The sequence below is a fragment of the Gavia stellata genome, chromosome 7 (assembly GCF_030936135.1).
Source record: "Gavia stellata isolate bGavSte3 chromosome 7, bGavSte3.hap2, whole genome shotgun sequence".
Classification (NCBI taxonomy): domain Eukaryota; kingdom Metazoa; phylum Chordata; class Aves; order Gaviiformes; family Gaviidae; genus Gavia; species Gavia stellata.
The window spans coordinates 5,366,836-5,386,863 of record NC_082600.1 but is presented as its reverse complement, the minus strand read 5'-3'; the positions used below and the strand labels follow the sequence as shown (position 1 = coordinate 5,386,863).

The following is a 20,028-nucleotide window of genomic DNA, read 5'->3' as shown; positions in this document are numbered from 1 at the left end:
CTTTCTTCCTGCCTGCCTCCCACCTGGACCACCAAGGCACTGCCTCATCACTGACCTTCAGCAGTGGAAGATTCTTTCGTGGGCTGAAGAAGAGAGAAAATGGTGTGGAAAACCAAATGCTAGCATAAGAAAACAGGGAGGAGGAAAAATTTCTGCGTGTCTTACACAGTAGTCTATTGTTTGAAGTTTATAATAGTAAATGTCATTATATGAAGGCTAGCAGTGAGAAGTAATCCGCAAAGTCCCCCCAAAGTTCCTTTCAGTCCCCTTTTCAGTTTCTGTGGGTTTGCGATCACTGTCTTATTCAATATTTCCTCCAAACATGCTTTGTAGAAAACTCAAAACTGGTAAGGTTTGGATATATAAAGTACAGTGCCATCAAATGTGCAAACTAGAGAAATCAGCCCGTAATTGTTGAAGATTTTGACCATTCCTGCACTTTTCTCATTTGTGCAGTACGGATAAAAGTTTTGCTTTAATAACACTCACCAAGCACTCTAAAACCTCAAGCACAAGAAACACACCTCTCCCTCACCTTCTCTCAACCACATCATCGCCTTAATTACCTCTTCTGGAATTCTGGACTCAGGAGGAGACAGCATGTTAAACATGCATAGTCAAATACTGTGAAGGAAAGAGCTTCAAAGAGAGAGGTTGGTTGGTTATCTGCGTGATCAGCTTATGTCCACCCATACAGAGGGGGACTCCAAGCAGAACTACCTGAAGACCCAGTTGTGTGAAAAAGTCTCCCAGAGTCCACGCTTAAGCCAAGGACTGAAGGACAGCTTTTTCCACGTACAGCATCTAGGTATGTCAGCAATAGTGTTGTGTTATGCTGGTGACACATAACTAAGGCCAATCACAGGAGCTGAACCATTCTTTAGGGATGGTTCAGTCATCTCGACTCAAGAGAGACCACAACAGGTCTTAACACAGCTAGGAGAAGATCACCAAACCTTTGTCCATTTGTGGTAGACATGGGGAGTTGGTGGTCCTATGAATTTAGTCGTGTCACTATGAGAAGACAGCACAACTCATTCAGGAATGCACACACCTTATAAAGTCAGGGAGGGAAAAGGTGGAATAATCTCACTCAGCTGAAATTAAGCTCCAGCAACAGCAGCTGCTTAGGAAGAGCACTGACTGGGGAAGGGAACAGAAGCTCTAATCCTCAGAGGCTGCAACCCCTACCCAAAGAACAGCTTCTGTAGAGAATTCCCCAAAGAGCTGGAAAACAAGCAAGCTGCAACAGTTCAGAAATACCCTGATCATCAGGGATGTAAATGTGTACGCTCTGGTCTCACAAAGCCGTGATTCCCAGAAGAAGTCTCATCCTACAAAAGTCTAACTGAAGAGATACTTTCTTAACTGAGATTTGAGATTAACTAGCAATAAAAACCAGAAGTTTGCCTTGCTGCAGAACAAGGATAAGATGTGGTTTACATCACCAGGAAAGTTCCAGGTTCTTTTCAGATTCCCCTGCTCGAGAACAACATCCCTTAGTGAAGCTGAACAGTACTGTTTTAGTCACAAGAGCTATCCAAGCTGCAAATTGGGAGTGCTTTGTCATCTAAGCCTCCAATCAGTTGAGAAGTCTGAGAGGAGAAATAGAATTGTGCAGTTACATGTAACTACACAACAGGCCCTGGAACCAAAGTTTCTTTGGTCACATGGGAGCCATGAAAGACGACAACATAAATAAAAATCAAACCTATGTTTGCTTCCCCTTTCCTTACCCTGGGTTAGGGCAAAAGAGTAAGAAAAGTATGCCTCAGTATCTTAAACCTAGAATAAAGGCATAGTTCCCAGGGAAATCTCTGGAACCACAAAAGTGGTAGTTGTCAACATTCAAGGCTGAGAGCGCAACACTTCTGGATGATCCCAGTCCAAGACAGATCACTTAGGACACTGGTCTTGTTCTCATGAGGAACCAGTCAAATGCCAAGCCATTAGTCACTGGAGTGAGAGTTCCAGGGGGAATATATGAATCTGACTTCAGTGCACCAAGTCCATAGTTTTTCAGCTTGACAGGGACTGATACCCCTCCTTGCTTGCCAATATCAAAAAGCAGAGGAGAAAGCATCCATCATTCCCTGACTGTGGTGAGCTCAGTGTGGGAGAGACCTCTGAGCTCACACTGATATGGAGCTGGAGGAAAACAGAGTAATGTACAATCAAGCACGTTGGCAGTGCTGGGCCTTTAATGAGCTTCCTCAAGTCAAAGCGATAGGCATCTGCTGTTACTGAAATTAGAAGGCCAAAGTATGTATTACTACACACATTATCTCACACCAGGCATCTGCAGAGTCCAGAACTTCCTGAAGTACTGGCAGAATCACCATGGACAAGAGACATACGCAGAATTTAAAGACAAGTCTGTACACAACACACACAGTCTTGCGTGGAGGTCATGTAAGTACAAGCTCTGATGTAGACCCAATGGTTAGACAAGCTTGTTTTCATGGAAGGACAGCTCATGAGATGATCAGAAAAAAAGATAATCATCTTGTAGAAGCAAACCCATAGTGCTAAAGAATTCTGAATTGCTCTTATGACTGCCAAAAGCAGGTAACATAATTTCTGCACACAGTGCTGAAGAGCTTGGAGCATTCAGCAAATGAAGCATCACCATAAGCACTTTGCTGTGGATACATCCCTTCAAAAGAGATTATCCTGATAAAGTACTCGCCATTTTCTCCCAAAAATCTTTGAGAGGTCTTTGGTGTTGAGTAGGAGCAAAACAGCAGGATCCCAAAACAAAGTAATCCTGCATCTAAAAGAAAGCATAAACACCTCTCAGACAAGAGACGTACAAACAGCGGGAAGAGGAATCTTGTAGTATCTCAAGTCAGTCACCCCTCTAGTTCTTCACTTAGTGAACAGATAAAATTACCCATTTTACAGATGCAGTCATAAAATAGAGAAACATTTACATTTTGTTCTTTCCATCAACAAAATCTCAAAGCACTCTGGAAAATAAGTATTTTCTAATTTGTAAAACAGGAATAGCAGCTGTTTGTTTCTTTGAAAAGTTACTGTTGGCCCATGAAGCTTGACTTGCTTTCTGTGTTTCCAAAATAATTGCCCCTCTCAAAAAAGCCTTAGAGCATAGGAGTCTCATGTACTCTTTGATGCAGTTCCAACTCCTCTGTTCCAGGAAAGCTGTTCCATACTGCTGTGACTGAGTATATGCTACCTTATTTTTCCAAAACACAACATTCCACCCATTTAAGACAATTTTGTTTGGACATTACTGTTTGAGATAACAGGAAAAGAATATACATAATTAGTTCCATGTTCCTCTTGTCACCACACTTCCTTTTGAGCATGAAACAACCAATATACATATCATTATCAACAAATACTCCAAGAACCTTCAGTTTCATTGAAAGAGGGTAACACAAGAATGAGATGCACACTGCCTTATGCCTCTTCATAGTGCCAGAACATGTCTTCAGTTCTATGGCACAAGTCTCAGTCAAGGACAGACTCTGTGTCATATATGCTATAAAACTACATTCTATACAGCCTATACAACTGTCTCTCTCTACAGGGGCTTTACAGTTCAAAGCTAACATGAAAGTCACACTTCAGACTTGTGTCAAGTCCCCCCCCATGACAGAGGTGATGAAGCATGTTTCCAAAACAGAAGCTAGGAATTCCTGTATTATAGATCCTAACAGTCCCAGACTCTTCCAACAGTTGTATACAAGCCCCTGTAGTCATCGGGCTGTTCGTAGTTGTGCTGCAGCACAGCCCACCCAAACACCTGGAACACAACAGCAGATTGTCATCACTTCTTAATATTCTAGGGGGGTTCTCACTTAGTAATGCCAACTTGCAATGATGTGTTATCCCTGACAGCAAGACACCATGCAGGCAGAAACATTATGCTCAGTCCATGCAGCCTCACTTGATCCGAAACCAGTTTTCGATTTTCTCCTAACTTTTAGGAAGCTCAGACCAGACCAGTTCTCAGAAGACATGCACTTCTAAGACCAGATCCATTCCAGCCAATTAAGAGTCCAAACAGAATAAATGCATAACAGGACAGAGCTTCACCACTACAGTAGGTGGTCCAAAATTTCCACTCTAAATCCTGAGGAATGGTGGGGAAGCAGGCAGAAACCAGTCAAATTAGAAGAAGGTAGTTTTAAACAAGTTGTGCCACATGAAACTAAAGTAGTGAAATTGTTATCTTTCAGTGAAATGAGCTGCACTGCTGCCTGCAGTACAAATCCTTCTTGTAGCTTTTCCAGTGGCAAAAACAATTGAGGACATTCCCTGACAGGCAGCAAAGGTTTGCAGCATCTGACCTTACACTACAGCACTTGAAAATCAGCTGAGACAGTGTCTCTACTTTACCTAGCTCTCCATTTCCACAAGACTAAACTCCCCCAGGTTATTTCTGACAGGGTAAAGGAAGTTGCAAACAGATAGATATTGCACAGTGGTGGGTTACGCAGCTTGGCTCCCTGCGGGAAGTGAACGCGAAACACAGTGCTCCTGAGTTTCTTAACACTAGCCCTGGTGATCACGGCACCTTCCTCTGCTTTCAAAGGGCACCCAAATTCAAGTAGAATCTGCTCTAAATATTGATTTATAACAGATGTAGTTTAAACGGAGTTTACAAGGAAAGCATTTTTTTGATCTTTTGGCTACCCTCTGAAGGGAGAGCATGAAAACAAAAAACAATGTTAAGACATAAAAAAAATTGCTGTAGTCCTCAGCAATTCTTAATTCCCCTTCCTTCACTAAACATCTGGGTTTTGTTAGAAAACACTGTAAAGTGATTTTCCAAAACCTTTGACATGCATTCTGCTCAATAGGTCCCAAAAGCTCAGGAAGGAGAGCTTCAAAGTAACAGTTGTCATTTATTAAGCCCTACTAATTAAATTGGTCTAAGCATTTTCTTCTGTCTCACCATTCCCTACTATTTGCAAGGGCAAGGGGATAGGGACTTAGCACGTTAAGATGATCCTCATTTAATAGAAGAAAAGAACACTCTGCACTGAGGAAACTATTATTCAAGTAGACTCAGTCTGATGAGCCAAGAAAAAGCTGCCTCTGCACAACTCGAGGCTCTCAAGATACCTATGTGATTAAGTTACTTCAGAACAAATTAGTGCTCTATGAACTGATGACACCATAAATAAGCCCAATAGGAAAGAGAGAAGCCACTGACAGACACAGTACCCTCCTGACAGCAGCTGAGCTCTACAGCTCTCATCCAGAATGAACATCAAAAAGCTGTCAGTGCCAAAAGGACTTCTGGTCTTTTTACTCAAGATTCACGAAGTATGTCAAAGCAGACGCAATATCTACAGTAGATAGCTAATCACAGGAATCCTACACTTTCATTTTCTCTCGTCACTCAAAGCACAAATTGGAGCTCTCTCCCTGACCTAATAATTATTCGTATGGCTGCATTTTGTTCTTCTCCGGTAGCAGCATGAAACTTGATTTGAGCTGCAGGAACTCAGACAGTGACTATACAAGCTGCTGTTGTGATAGCACAAAGCAGAAGCCAACTCAGCAGGTAACTGGACTTGAAGTCGGAAAGATCTTCCCCAGTCAGCTTGAAATAGTAATTTCATAGGGGAGAAAATAGGTTGTCTTTATCTACCACAGGTTACCAAAGGAAAACTTTGATCCCAAGAAAGATAGACATAATAAATACCAAGACATATCCCCGTTACTAATGGTGGTATTAAAGGTGGGGGTTTTTGTACTCTACAGCAATTTAAAAAGACATTTGCAATCTTTCATCAAGTCAGTATTAAGAATGCAAGTGCTTAGGTATCAAAGCACAACATTCACTTATTAGAAAGGAGTACTTCTAGTGCTTGCTAGTTATAGTCTCTTGTCCACTGACTCAATACTTTGGAAGGCCTCAAATACCATACATGCTGTTACAATAAAATTCATCCATGCTTCCAGAGTAATCCTAGGGAATCCTGGAGGGCTAATGTCAACAATTCATGCTTCCTAATGCCATACTTCAAGTAACTCAAATGCACGTGAAGCTCGTTCTTCATTTTTCTAACCTTCACACCCATGGAAGTAATTCCAAAGCATTAGAAACCAATGAAGAAATCTAAATGCATACATACCTAGAGTCATGGGGGATTACATGACTTGAGTGTTCAGTATCACCAGTTACCTCATTGTTAATGCTAGCTGCCAGCATCCACCTCATAAGGATTTGGGGGAGTTCTCTCCCATGGTTCCACGAAAAAAGAACTCCAACTAACAACCTCCAACAAGGAGTTAGTGATAGCTATAAAGAGGAGGAACAGGAATGAAGATCCACCTGTGCTCACACAGGGGCAAAGTGCTAACCTAACGGCCCACTGAACCAACAGATTGGATGTGTACAGGAAGATGAACGTCTTTGCTTGGCAGAAATTGCAATCATACAGTTTTATTTAGACAGGGCATATTATTCACCTACTTAAAATCTGTAAGAAAGATATACTGTCCTCAAATATTATTCTACAGAGATATTAAGCTGGTCTTGTTTTCAATTATAGATACCTTTTCCCCTGTCAGACATGTATACCCCAGACCAAAAAAACCCACAAACCCTTAAAATACAAAAAACCCTTGAAAAACCTCCCATGTCCCCCCAAAAACCTTAGTAAACACGCGTTTAGCATCCCATCATTCCCAGGCAATTATTCTGAAAACTTACATCCCCCTCTCACTTGAAGTTCAGCACTCGCTGGAAAATTTCTGCACAAGTAAACCTTGTAATCCTCTCAGACACCAGCACACCTAGACTTGAGTTCCACAGCATTAACTATTGTGCATGAAAGCAACAGTTAAGACAACTCAACCAAACAAAATAAACATTACAACTAACTTTTTATCTTCTTTAATAGCTTGAAAATAAAAATCAGCAATCCTAGCTATGTCATGATGAGCTAGTAGCAAACTTACACCTGAGAGTTTGGTAGTCAGAGGAAGGTTTTCACAGATCATATGATGATGACTGATGACAGCCTTCCTCTTCATCATGAGACCCAAGTCAATGCAAGGAATGGCCTCTCCCGTGACTTGATTTTGAAACAAACTCTCTAGTCTAGCAAAGGGGATTATTAAAATCTTGAGAAGTAAGGTTCATACGCAGTTAATGAACAGTCTCACACTTCCCCCCCACTCTCCACGTGCTGTCTCTTGTTTGTGTGTACATAAGAGTTTTAAGCTTCCTTTCTTACAGTAATACCAAATTTGACAATGATGGAAAGTGTCTCGAGACTTACTACCCCATGCAGTGCTTTCCCCCCAAATATACACATATACCCTTAGAGGCTAAACAATTCTAAATTTTTTTCAGCATCTCCAGAAGGCAGAGTGGCAAAAAACAAGCACTCCAGTGGAAAAAACAAAAGGCACTGATTCATATGCAATTAGCTCAGCTAAATTTACTACTGAAACCATTGCTACTCCAGCTGTCCTTGACACCTGCATAGCAGGGATAATGGAACATGACAAGCATCCTTTTACAATCTATTGCAGTTTTCAGGCTTACACACTAACTTACAGTTACAGTTCTTGAGCTGCTGCATTAATGGAATTAGCACAAAACCAGCTATGCACCTTATTCAAGCATCCATGCCACAGCAGTGACAAAACAAATGGAGCCAATCGGTGATTTATCCACCTCTGCTAAATCCACCACCCTAAAAGCATCAGTACTCTGAAAATAACATGCTTCTTTCTATTCAAAGATTCAGTTTACACAGTGACAAACAAGCAAAGCAAAACCGAACCGGTATCTGAAAAGTTAGAAGGAAGGATGTAAAGGGAGGAAACTTGTTAATATCCTGTGCAGCACAAGTTCCCACTCTTTTTATCTTCCTTAAATGAAAAAGAGAAAGACTGAGAGCAGAACAAAACTTGAGGTCAAGTTGCACATTATTTTCTAAGAACAAAGCAGCTCACTCTTTTCTCCACTCGTCTATGTTTCTGGAATCATTTACAGAAAAGTTTTATGCAGAAGCCATTCCTCGTAAAACACATTTAGGCTCTGGTGTTTAAGATGGTAGAAAAGCCTACAAAAGCATCTTAAAATGTAAACGTCCTTTCTGTGCATCCAAAAGAGCACTAACTGAAATCCACTGCATCACTGTTCTGGCACATGTCCACCAGCCTTGCCTCAGACAACAGTATAAACACACAAATAGCTCTTTTATAAGGGTTCAGAGAAAGTGCAAAAGAATACATTCAACCTGACATATCTACCTGAATCCGAATCCTCAAAGGAGGGGCTTTAATGTCTCAGACCCTATGCTATCTTTATAAGGGCACTAATTTGTACAGCACACATATTTTATCTGCACTACAATAACAATGCAGATGAACATTAACCAGATACCTTGTGATGTCTGCCAGGTGTTTAAATATTTTGCAACTCAAATGCTGAAATACTAGCTGAACTCCAAATGCTTAAGATTATCCAGTGAGAACATGTGTATATTTCCATCAGCTATGTAAAACACATTTTTTCATTTATTACATTTTAAGCAACCAGAGTTACCAACCCACAAACATATACGAGAGGCATTCTATTTTGAAGGTTGATTTCATCAGGAAGATTTAACTCTCAAATGCTTTCATTTTGAGAATAGGAGCACTGAAAAATACTTACAGAGGCATTTAATCCAAAAGACTATGCATTTATCTGCACTAAGCAGGCCCTATACAATCTTAATAAAAAGAAGCTCTGATATTGTGTATTTTGATAAGTTTAGGTGTATACTCTGTATGGTATGTATTATAAAAGAAAACATAATCCTGTAACATGTATTAAATGATATTCTTCTCTTGGTCTATGTTAGACACCACACTTACAGAATCATGGAGTAGTTTGTGTTGGAAGGGTCATCTAGACCAACCCCCCTGCAGCAAGCAGGGACATCTTCAACCAGACCAGGTTGCTCAGAGCCCCATCCGACCTGACCTTGAAGGTTTCCAGGGATGGCACATCTCCCACCTCTCTGGGCAACCTGGGCCAGGGTTTCACCACCCTCAGTGTAAAAAATGTCTTCCTTAGATCTAGTCTGAATCTACTCTCTTTTTGTTTAAAACCATTACCCCTTGTCCTATCGCAACAGGCCCTACTAAGAAGTTTGTCCCCATCTTTCCTATAAGCCCCTTTTAAGTATTGAAAGGCAGCAATAAGGTTTCCCCGGAGCCTTCTCTTCTCCGGGCTGAACAACCCCAACTCTCAGCCTGTCCTCACAGGAGAGGTGCTCCAGCCCTCTGATCATTTTTGTGACCTCCTCCATGTCTTTCTTGTGCTGAGGACTCCAGAGCTGGACACAGTTAAGAGGATGGTTATGTTCTCTCCCTCCCCCGATATATATTTTGGTAAAAGTGATGTACACCTCTTACAAACCACCCACTTTTGTGAGTGTCACCACAGAACTCCCACTCCAGTTTGGCCAGAACTCTAGTCACTTTTTGCTTCTAGGAAAAAGGGTTTGAGCGAAGAGATAGCATGACTTTTTGCAGCTTGAAACATGTTCCACCACCAGAACTTTAACCCAGACAGTTCTATATGTTAATATATTTACAGCTTTTCCTCCTTCACCTACATTAGACTTCAAGTGAAAACATACACAATATCATTATTAGCAACAAAAATGCACAGCCGAAAGGGATCCCTAAGTTTTTTATACCACATCAGTTATCTTCCTGAAGAGGAAAGAGACACACCAATCTTACACTCCAGTGAGAAAGAAATGAAAAAACTTCTTGTATTTGCATCACATGACTACTCTATGGCTCAAAGTCAGCTGTCTGAACAGGGGCAGAAAGGTCAGATTATCTCATACCTGAGGTTAAAGACTATTTTAAACAGGTAAATGGATTAAAATTAAAGATATATACCCCTAGAAAGAAAATCCACTGCGGACTTTTCATTAAAACAAATATATCTGACTACTACAGAATTAACTGGCAGCAAGGTAAGTCAGCAGTAATATGAGAGTTGTTCTCCACCCAGGATCATCAGAAAAACAGCATTTGCCCTACTGTCACATACCTTTGATGCTTGGGGAGTAGAAATCACATGAACAGTGCTGGGCTTAACTCCATTTGCCTTAGGTCGCTTATAAAGGGCAAATCTGCTTTTCCTGCGTCCTCTGTCACCATTAGGGAGGGATCCATTATACCTAGAAACAAACAAAAAAAGTTTGGCAAAGACGAACACCAATTTGGACTACAGAATAGGAGAGCAGCAATTTGGTCACAATAACCTGATGTCATCAAATGCATGGTCAAAACCAAAGAAAATAACAAAACCATGGTAAATTTTGTTTCCTGAATTATGAGCATTCAAACATTCTTTCCCTACCAACAGTTGAAATTCTATTCATCATTAATACAATAATCAGCCACAAATGAAATACTGAGTTGTTCAGCCACAGAAATACTTCTGCACCTCTAGAATTAAAAGAATTTCAGAGAACAAATCCTAAGTCTTCTCTGTAATTTCAGTACATGGGGAGTTTTAAAAAATGTCTTTACCCTACCATCCCATTCCCCTCATCTCATGCAGCAATGGAGAAGACATGGGCGATTTGGAAAAACAAAGTAATTTGGGGCAAGTCAAACTAAGTGAAAGGGAATTTTACTCTACTCACATAGGAGTTTTTTTAGTTGTTTTCTTTTCCTTTTTTAAATTCTAATCCTAAAGGCTTCATCTATTATTAAGAAAAGAGAATGCAAATGTTTTTAATTTATGTGACTGTATCTGAAGACTTGCTAATGACTTCCTTTATCAGGTGTAACACAGTAGCCTTCGACAGTTCTTTCATCTCTGTCTGAGGACAGAGACCCAACGGATTAATTATTCAGAGTTTTAAGCCTCAAGGGGACATAGCTCCTTCCCCAGGGAAGAAATCAACTGGAAATTTCTTTGCAATGCGTAAGCATTGCATTCACCAGCACCCCACCCCGAAGGTTTAGGACAAGTAGATGCTTCTCATCACAGCACTGTTACCTGTAACATTCTTGTTAACTCTCAGCTGGTCTATGAAGATCTCTCAGGGCTTTATTTTACTACATAGAAGCCTCTTCCATTGCTGATCCTCAGAGATTTCATACTTTTGCCTGAAGAACTACAGATGTTATTCCACTTATAAGTCTCATCTGTCTTACTGCTGAGGTCTATTCTATACTGATCCCATATATCCCTTCTCCTACAGTCTTTATGATTAAAAGCTAACATCCCAGTCAGGAAAAGATCTGACAAGGAGAAGAAAGAGGAAGATTTAAAGGTGACTAACTCCCTGCAAAGCACAAGAGGTTAAAAAAAAGTTGGGAGAACTCATTATCTGTTAAGAGATACACCTAGAAGTAGTTCAGCTCTACATCTACTACACTAACTGCAGATTAAAATAATCTGTTTGTACCCCTGCAGAAGGCTAAGAGTCACTCACTGCTCGGGCTGCAAGAGCAGTTCTATGACAATCGCTGACTAGGAAAAGCAATGCAGTAGCCCAGAACCCTTTTTTTTCCTTCTCATTACATTCTGTATGTGTAACCAACCAGTTTGTGTAACAAGAGAATGCACTTGGAGCGCCTCGCATCCTTTTGCAAATAAGTGAGAAATGGGTAGCGGATGAAAGCAAGAGGTCTCATTGTTCAGGCTTTGGAGTACTGCCCTGCAGAAGGCTTACTGCTCACTTCAGGCAAGGATCACCTGGTGTCACGCAGGAAAAGAGTTTAAAACTTCCCATGCACAGTGTTCTAAATACCTGTGATCTGAACTGCAGGCCTGCTGAATGTTTGTGAGCACAAACAAGAACAGCTTTAAGATTGAAATAAACTCAAATTTAAGTACTCTAGAACATAAAACCAGACTTTTAAAATATACATTTTAATATTATTATGTTTTTAATATACATGATGCTAGAGACACATAATAAGTTAAGAGATATTCAGCTGGGCTACAGCTGAACTTGTTCTCTCACTCCCATTTTCATAGGGAAGACTACTGTATCTTTCTGGAATATTATGGGATTCCCCAACACAGCAGAAAAACAACAGGAGTAAATCACTATTATTTCATGCCAGGCCTATTCGTATCTCAGAAACTTATTATTAACCCTACACAAGAGAAGGGCAGCACTCAGTTAACACAGTGGATCCTCGTCACAAGGGACCAATTCCTAGAAAGATATATCAATACGATTCACAGACAGCTTAAATACCAGTCCTTAAAATAGGAATGATTTGATTCTCCAGCTTGAATCTTCCTAGATATATACACATGCTTTCTTTCAAAGACACTCTATTACCACGAATATGCCAGCAAGTTTTAACTTGCCTGAAGACAACATTCTTTCTACAAGTATTTCATCTGAAAACCTGAGAAAGCAATAACTCCTTCAGAAATAATATATAACTAGTATCATCACTAGCTTTATATCATGCAATTGAAATTTTTTGTATTTGTGTAACTGTTAAGTAGTACTGAATTTAAGTAGTTCCTCTGAAACCAAGCTAGTGAGAGGTTAGTTTGTTTGGCTTTTCTCATCTTCACAAAATAATCATAACTGGGAAAGGCTACCTGATTTCATTTCAAGTCCCCATGGGATTTAATTATCTTTTAAAAAAAAAGATAAAGAAGGAAGGCACTCAAGGTGAAAAAGCCTTTTGGAAACTTTAAATAGGAAGGAAATAAAAGCAAAGTGAAAGTTTAATTCATTCATCCTGATCAGCACCGACAAGTTTTCATGAAGGTTTTCTTTGTGCCAATTTCTAAATTTTGTTTGCACAAAAGGGCAGGAGGAATTGAGTGGTAGTTTTACTATTTGTTATGCTTTAATTATAGACCTGCAAGTTTTATTTTGCTCTGACACTGGTAAAAAGAGCTAAGACAATTACAAGGCATACATACATGTTTTACAGGAGAAAAAAAATGAGTGTCAGAGAACTTGTCTCCTTCCTCTCCACAGCCAGTAAACGCTTTTGGTTTTTTCTAGTCCAGGACTCCCAAATTGTTCACCACAAACCCACCCTCCCCATGGCACTTGGGCCACACCTTCCCTTGCCACTACCTAAACAATCTGCATACCAAATGAACCGATATTACTGCCATGGGATCTTCTCAGCTGCGACAGGGCCTGCACCCACCCACCCACCGCCTCTGTCCGGGTAAACGTGCAACGAAGATTGCTCTTGAGGCAGCAGACCCACGTTCACCTCTTGGCAAGTCCCTGCCTTTCTAAACTGCGCTGTCCCACCAGACACAGTGGGTTTCAGCATTCAGGAGGAGGAATACAGGCATATCCACCCACACCTTGCTGAGTCAGCTTTTCTAAGCACAGGCACAAGGAGCTATAGCAAGAGAAGCAGACCTCTTCTGTTCTTTTTTCTCAACTGTTCAACTGAGCAGTGCTGGGGTGAGCAACAGCTGCCTCAAGATGGAACTGCAAAGGAAGAGAAGGGACAAGGACTAAGGCCACAAGTTCCCCATCACTGAACACTGGGAGACTCCAGGCTTCCCCACAGCCAACAGGAGCTTCATAAACAAAACAGAAGCTCCTTGCCGAATACTCTCACAACCCCTCTCCACAAGCATTGGCCCATTTCCCTTCTCCCTGCACCCTTCCAATAGCTCCAGAAGCCTGATGCAGCTTAGGGACCAGCATATTAGCGCGCCAACTTTTTGCTTTGCAAGATGGCCAGCACTGCCAAAAGACAACCTGCAGCTGGAACTCTCCTCCATTCCACCAAAAAGCATTGAACAAATGTTGTTTCCCACTAATAAACTAAGAAAAAAATTATCAAATTTCAGAGACAGAACAACCATTTTGAGGTCATCCTGCTCATATGCAGATCTATGGGGCACTTCTGAAAGTTCTCCAGATGTTTCAAAACATCAGACTAACACATGTGGTAAGAGCAGCCCTATACTTCTTCCAAATGCTTCTCAGCAACAGCAATACTGGGACAACTACCATTATGAAACCTCGTGGGATAATTATCTCTGTTGATAGCACTATTCCTTGCAAATAAGGGAGTGGTACTGGCATACCTATGGGCACCATAATTATCAAAGCCAGTTTCCTACAGATTTACATCAAACAGTTGAGGACTTTGGTATATAATGAACTGCAAACTCCAATTAAGTTTTTCCCATGGTTGGGATATGTAATGAAAGCCTCTCCTCTGCGTGGATTCATGGCTGTCTGGAGAGCAAGACCACACACGTTCTCTCCCACAGTCCAAGCACTGTGGCAAGTTCCTATTTTCCACGAGTCTTGTAGGAACCTACTTGACTACTTCAGAGATCATCAACAAGTTTTGAATCATTTGTGGGATGGCTTGTTACACAAGCTTTTGTTTTGTTTTTTTGTTTTTAAAAAAGGAATCAGGCTTAGCCAGTGGCAAAGAGTAAACAAGACCTCTATTATTTAGGACAAGAGCTCTAAAAATCTTGACCTGCACCTTGAAAAATTAAGACTTCAACTCAGGGAAGTTATCCCCAAAATTAAGGGGAATCTACTAGCAACAGAACACAGAAGCTGCTGTATGTAGGGGGGATTTTTGGGGGGTTTTTTTGTTGGTTGGGTTTTTGTGGTGTTTGCTTTTTTGTTTTACCACACACAATGCTAAGAAAATACAAACTATCCTAAAACTTAAATACTTCTGCATACCCATGCAACCTACCTCCTAAAAGACTACAAACTGAACAAGTCATAATTTTCACAGGTAATATTTCCTCTGGACAAAAGAGTAATTTCACTTTGCTTTCCTCACCTACTGCTAACAGTTCTTTTGCACACCTCATCATTTTTAGATGCAAACCATCCCATTTTACAGACTTAGCTTTGAACAGATGACATGCTGCAGTTCAGCTGTTACCGTAGGTCTAACGGGTGAGAGAAAGCACATATTTGCTGCGCTAAACAAGAAAGCTGCAGAAGTATTAGCAACAGCTTTCACTGTGAAGTCAGACTTGAGTGAATTTTTCCTTTCAAGTACGTTCTGATTCCATGTTTGGTATCATACAGTAGTTTATACTCAGCACGTATGAAAAATTCAATGTGTGCTTACACCGTATTTTTACCATCACTGAACAAGTGTGGGCCAACACTGCTGCCAAAAGCAGCAGTCCCACCCTTCAGTTGCTATTTTGTTCCTGCTACTTCTCTCCCTGGTTCACATGAAGGGGAAACAAAACCAGATTTAATGCTTTAAATTTAGTTTTAAACCACATCAATTCCTCATTCTCCAGTTCACTGCAAAGCCACAGAAGCACTTATATCAGCAACCAGGGAAAAACAGCACAGAGGGCAGGAGAGGTGCCTTTGGAAGTATTGCAAGTCTACAGTTATCATGACATCTACAATCATGACATCTATGAGAAGTCTAAAGATACATTATTCACCTTCACAATATCCATCCCCAGAGCTTTTCACGACTGTATGCTGAAGTCCTGACTAACTGGAAAGCCCTTTTCTGCTGAAGCATCCAACATTTACCCCCTTGAACACAGATTAAAAGAAAAAAGCTACACACTAGTTTATATCAAAATGCAAACAGAAAGCTTCAACATATGCAACGTTGACAACAAAATAAGTGAACTTGTGTCTCCTTTTATGTAATATCACTGCCAGTATTTCATACTTTTTACACCACCCTTGTATCATACTGAACAATTCATTTTTGTACCTAGGAGAACTGCCATACTATTTCAGTAAAATAACTTGAATGGTTTGGAATTCTTTTTAAGGACAATATTTATTCCAGATATATTTTTCTGTATCACACCGTCATAAAACAAGCAGTTGCTGTCTGCCAATTATCTGAGAATTTCAGTGAAATAGGACAGTGAAATTATTCTCAAACTTAATCTCATTGGGAAGTGCTGCCAAATAGGAAAAGCAAAGATAAGTAGTACTTCTGTACCAACAGGACAGCACTGGTTTATTTTCTCCTTTGAACTCTATTCTCTGGTACTGTGTATCAGTACTAGCAATATTAACTCAATATGAATTTAAGTCTAAGCTTGTCCCCAGCTGATCATTACATGCATCAATTTTTGTCTCAGAAGCAGCCTCCACCACCAGAGGTATTGTTAATCGTCAGCCTGTTCCTGTGGTGAAGTTTTGGCAGCAAACGCAAGACTGCTTCTTAAATAGTGTAGTGCTTCACAGATGACTACAACAAATTACAAAAAACATTTACTGTTGAAGTTTCTTGGAAGTTAGAAGGAGAATACACTGTTGTCCTTGCCATCATCATCCCCCGGCACTCAAAAAACTCTTTCTTCAGAGGTAGCTCAACAAGCCTGGACTGACCAGAAGGTTCCCTTCTGTCTTCCAAAGATGCACTCGCCCCATTGCATCCCATGTACCTTTGGCAAAGTGTACAGTTGCTTCCTGATGACAGAATGACAGAAAACAGAGCTAGATGGCACTTCAAGGAGTCACCTAGTCCATCCCCAACTCGAAGGCCTGATGCAGTCCATCCACAACATTTCCATTTCAGTTAGTCTGGCAAATCCAGGCCTCCTCACCTTGTTCCAACCTCTTGCTTTTTCTTTCTTTCCAAAGCAAAACATTTTAAAGATGTTACAGCAGGAAACTGAAGTAGCGTTAAGTAGAGTTTTTGTTACTATAACTATAGCAATGAGTAACTCATGGGTAAGCAAAGGGCTTCCATCCTTTGAATAACAAGAGCCACTGATCCAAGACCTTTGGTTTATGCAACCTTGGAGGAAGTCGTGAATGAAAGACACAGTCCCACCTCAGACTCTGCTGGCTAAGACATCTCTATAGGCATAAATGCTTCCAAATCACTACCAGTAGTACAGCTTAATAAAGCAGTCTTCCTGCTGAGCAAGAAAATCCAAACAAACAAGTTCCAAAGTCCCAAATAATCTCATCTCTTTCCTCAATTAAGAGCAATGTTTTTGCATCTGTGAACTTGATTATCCCTGAGAAAGGTATGTTGGAGTAGTTAATTGTGGCTATAATCAGCTTGGGGTTTTTTTGAGACTAGTGTTCGTTCTTACAGCTTGCATTTGTGAAGTCATTTTACTCTCATAAAACACTTTAGGAATCATTCCCTTCTCCAGTACTTTTGGAATATTTGTTGGCATAGTGATCAATCCTGTGTGTTCCCCACAAGCCTTCTCTCCCCCAGCATCAAATTTTAGCACTGCCTGCCTAGTTTACTGCTACCTGTACAGCCTTAGAGCCTCTACAGAGGTTACAGTGGTTCAGTGAAATGCAGTCTGACCTGATAACCCCTATAGTTATTAGGCAGATTTTTCAGAGAGAAGGCTGATTTGCATCACTGGCTAGTGATTAGGGGGTTGGGGTTTTTTTTAGCTATCCTTCAAAAGTTGCTCCTAATTGCTCCTGCTACCATTAGGAACCTAGCAGTCAGCTTGAAGAAAAACTGTATACTATGCTCATGGTGGTTTCATGTTCAAATACTGCCAGCCTCTTTCTGATCAGAAGTGTGGATTAGCTAAACACATGGCTAAAAGGTTATTCATACCATGAAAAAAAAAAATCTTTCCGAGGCACCTACAACAGATCAGATAAGCTAGAACCTACCTCCCTCCTTCACCAGGTATACAAATTAAGTAGAACCTTATCTACTGAAAACACCACGAGAAGTCACATGTGAAGCAGCTGGGGTTCTCCAGGGTGACCTTACTTCTCCCTGGGTGTTCTGAAACAGAACTGGTTGCTCTTCTGGTTCGCAGGGAAAAAGCCTATTTGAGGGGAAAAAGCCTATTTCTGGCTGCCATGGCCTCCTCCCATTTCCACCCCCCACCAAGTGATGAAAGGATCTGGTATACTACAGTTCAGATTAATTCACAGGCTGCTTGAACTATTCAACTCCACACATTCCCTCCACTCTCAGCAGGACTATCCTGCTATTACAACAACTGTAACATAATAGTTTAAAAAAAAAAAAATCAAGTTTGGTTTAGGGAGACTATTTAAGAAAATACAGCTGACTAATCCTCATGCATGTTTAGCTTACGTAATATAGGCAATTCAAGAAAATATTCACCTGATCTATATTAACTTCATCCTACACAAAAAGTTAAGGATGCTATTGGCTTGTAAATACCAAATCAATTGTGTTAGAACTGCTATTAATCAGCTTTATTTACACTACACATCCAGTTTCCTTCAAAATTCCCAAACCTCCCTGCTATTTTGATACTCTCCCCCTCACTGATGTGGGAAAATAGAGTAAGAAAACACAGAAGCAAAGCACCAAAAGCAACCAGTCTCAAAGCAAGGGGCACAGGCGTCGGGGCTTTATTACTCTAACTACTTGTAACATAAGACAACTGAGATCCAGTCATGAGCATAGTTTTGACACTCATGTAAACTAGCTGATATTTCTTCTGGGGTGGGAGGAACTTACTAGAGAAAATTCTTATAATTCTCTTTGACCATATTTTTCTTGGTAAGTGGTTTGTTACTTGCCACAGATTATTTTTCCAGAAAATAATTTGTTACTTCTGCTTTTGTGAAATCAAAAACAGCAGACCCTTGCCAACACTTTCGAAAGATGTAAATTTCTGTAGAAGTTTCAAATGGCATTGTAACCTTAGTTTAATTAAGGAAATTCAAGATCTTCAATTGTTAATAACAAGGTGTAAATAGGTATTTCAAGAGGCAGTAATGGAGGGTATTTGCTGCATAGGCTTCTGCAAGACAGCTATATAAGCATTAAAAGCTAATACTGTAGAAGAGCCTAAAAGAGCATACTGATGTAGACTACTAGAGCATCAGAATAAGCTTCAATTAAAGCAGTCAAATAACCTGACAGTTCCAAACAACTTAATAGCTGAAAACCCATATAGGGAGCCCAGTTAAGCACTACAGCCAGGGAAAGAAATGATTATAGCCTCACCTACAACACAGATTTCTTAGAAGCCATCCATAACGACAATATTAGTTGGGAAAGAAAGCAACTACCTTTAACAGGAAAAAAAAAAAACTACCAAAACCCCACATTTAAGATACTATTATACCAATTCCAGTATAAGTAATATGCCAGAAGAGCAGTAGAATGCAAGGGAGTTTCCTTTTACAAAGCAAAGGGTAAGGGAATCTGTTCTTTCACATAATGACTTCCTTAACAATCCTTATTCGCAACATTTTACAGCTCCCTCCAGCATTCATGTAACAAGGAGGCAATTTTATTCAGTGCTTTAAGCCCATCTCCAAAGCTGTCAACTAAAACCATTCACCACTGCATAAAACCAACAATGCTAGTCCACAGCAAAATACAGGGTATAAACTAATCAAGTTCATTTCAAAGCATGCTTTTTATTCTAGCTAGAAGAGCATAAGAGGTAGGCAGAGCACCATATTTAGAGAATCCTCTTTCCAACCTTAAACCTCTCATACTATAAAGGAAATGCTATTCATCTCAGAACTATCTATAATCTAGCCAAACACCACTGAAATTGTTTGATATGGCCATTTTATTAAACTAAATACAGATAGATACGATAGAAAGTGAGATCTAGCTTTTACTACATTCAAAACAAGTCAGATAAACATAAAATCCCTTTCAAAGGGAAGTACTACGCACAGCTGGGTTTTGATGCAAAGAAAGAAGTGAAGGAGGAAGACTGTTTATCCAAAACACCAGAGGCTTAGTATCCACACACTTTTGTATGGAAACAACTTACAATCTTCTCTTAAATACCAGACCAAAAAAAGGCTGCAAGTTTCAAAATTAAGACAAATTAGACTTCACATAATGCAATGGGTCAAGAGACCTCAAAACACACCTTCCTTGACATACCAAACACACTCCCAACCTAGCTATTATGCTTCATACAGACTTGAAGGTGCAAAAGCAAGCTATTCAAATTTTAGTCTGAGTAATGAATAGTAATAACACCATGTTACATCTGAAACTTCATTACATTAAATATTAAGGAGAAACTACATTTGATTCAAAGGACCATTTGGGTCCTTAAAAAAAAAAAGCACAATCAAATGCTTTCCCTAAAACACT

The 20,028-nt window shown here is 40.2% G+C and overlaps 1 protein-coding gene across 1 annotated transcript in view; it reads right to left on the bottom strand.

Annotated features, from left to right (window-relative positions):
* The window catches only part of PELI2 (pellino E3 ubiquitin protein ligase family member 2), a 76,392-nt gene that overhangs the window by 39,735 nt on the left and 16,629 nt on the right, over nt 1–20,028 (bottom strand). Inside the window, exon 2 of the mRNA XM_059819787.1 lies at nt 10,052–10,181. Coding sequence (XP_059675770.1) covers nt 10,052–10,181 — 130 coding nt within the window. The remainder of the gene's footprint in view (nt 1–10,051; nt 10,182–20,028) is intronic.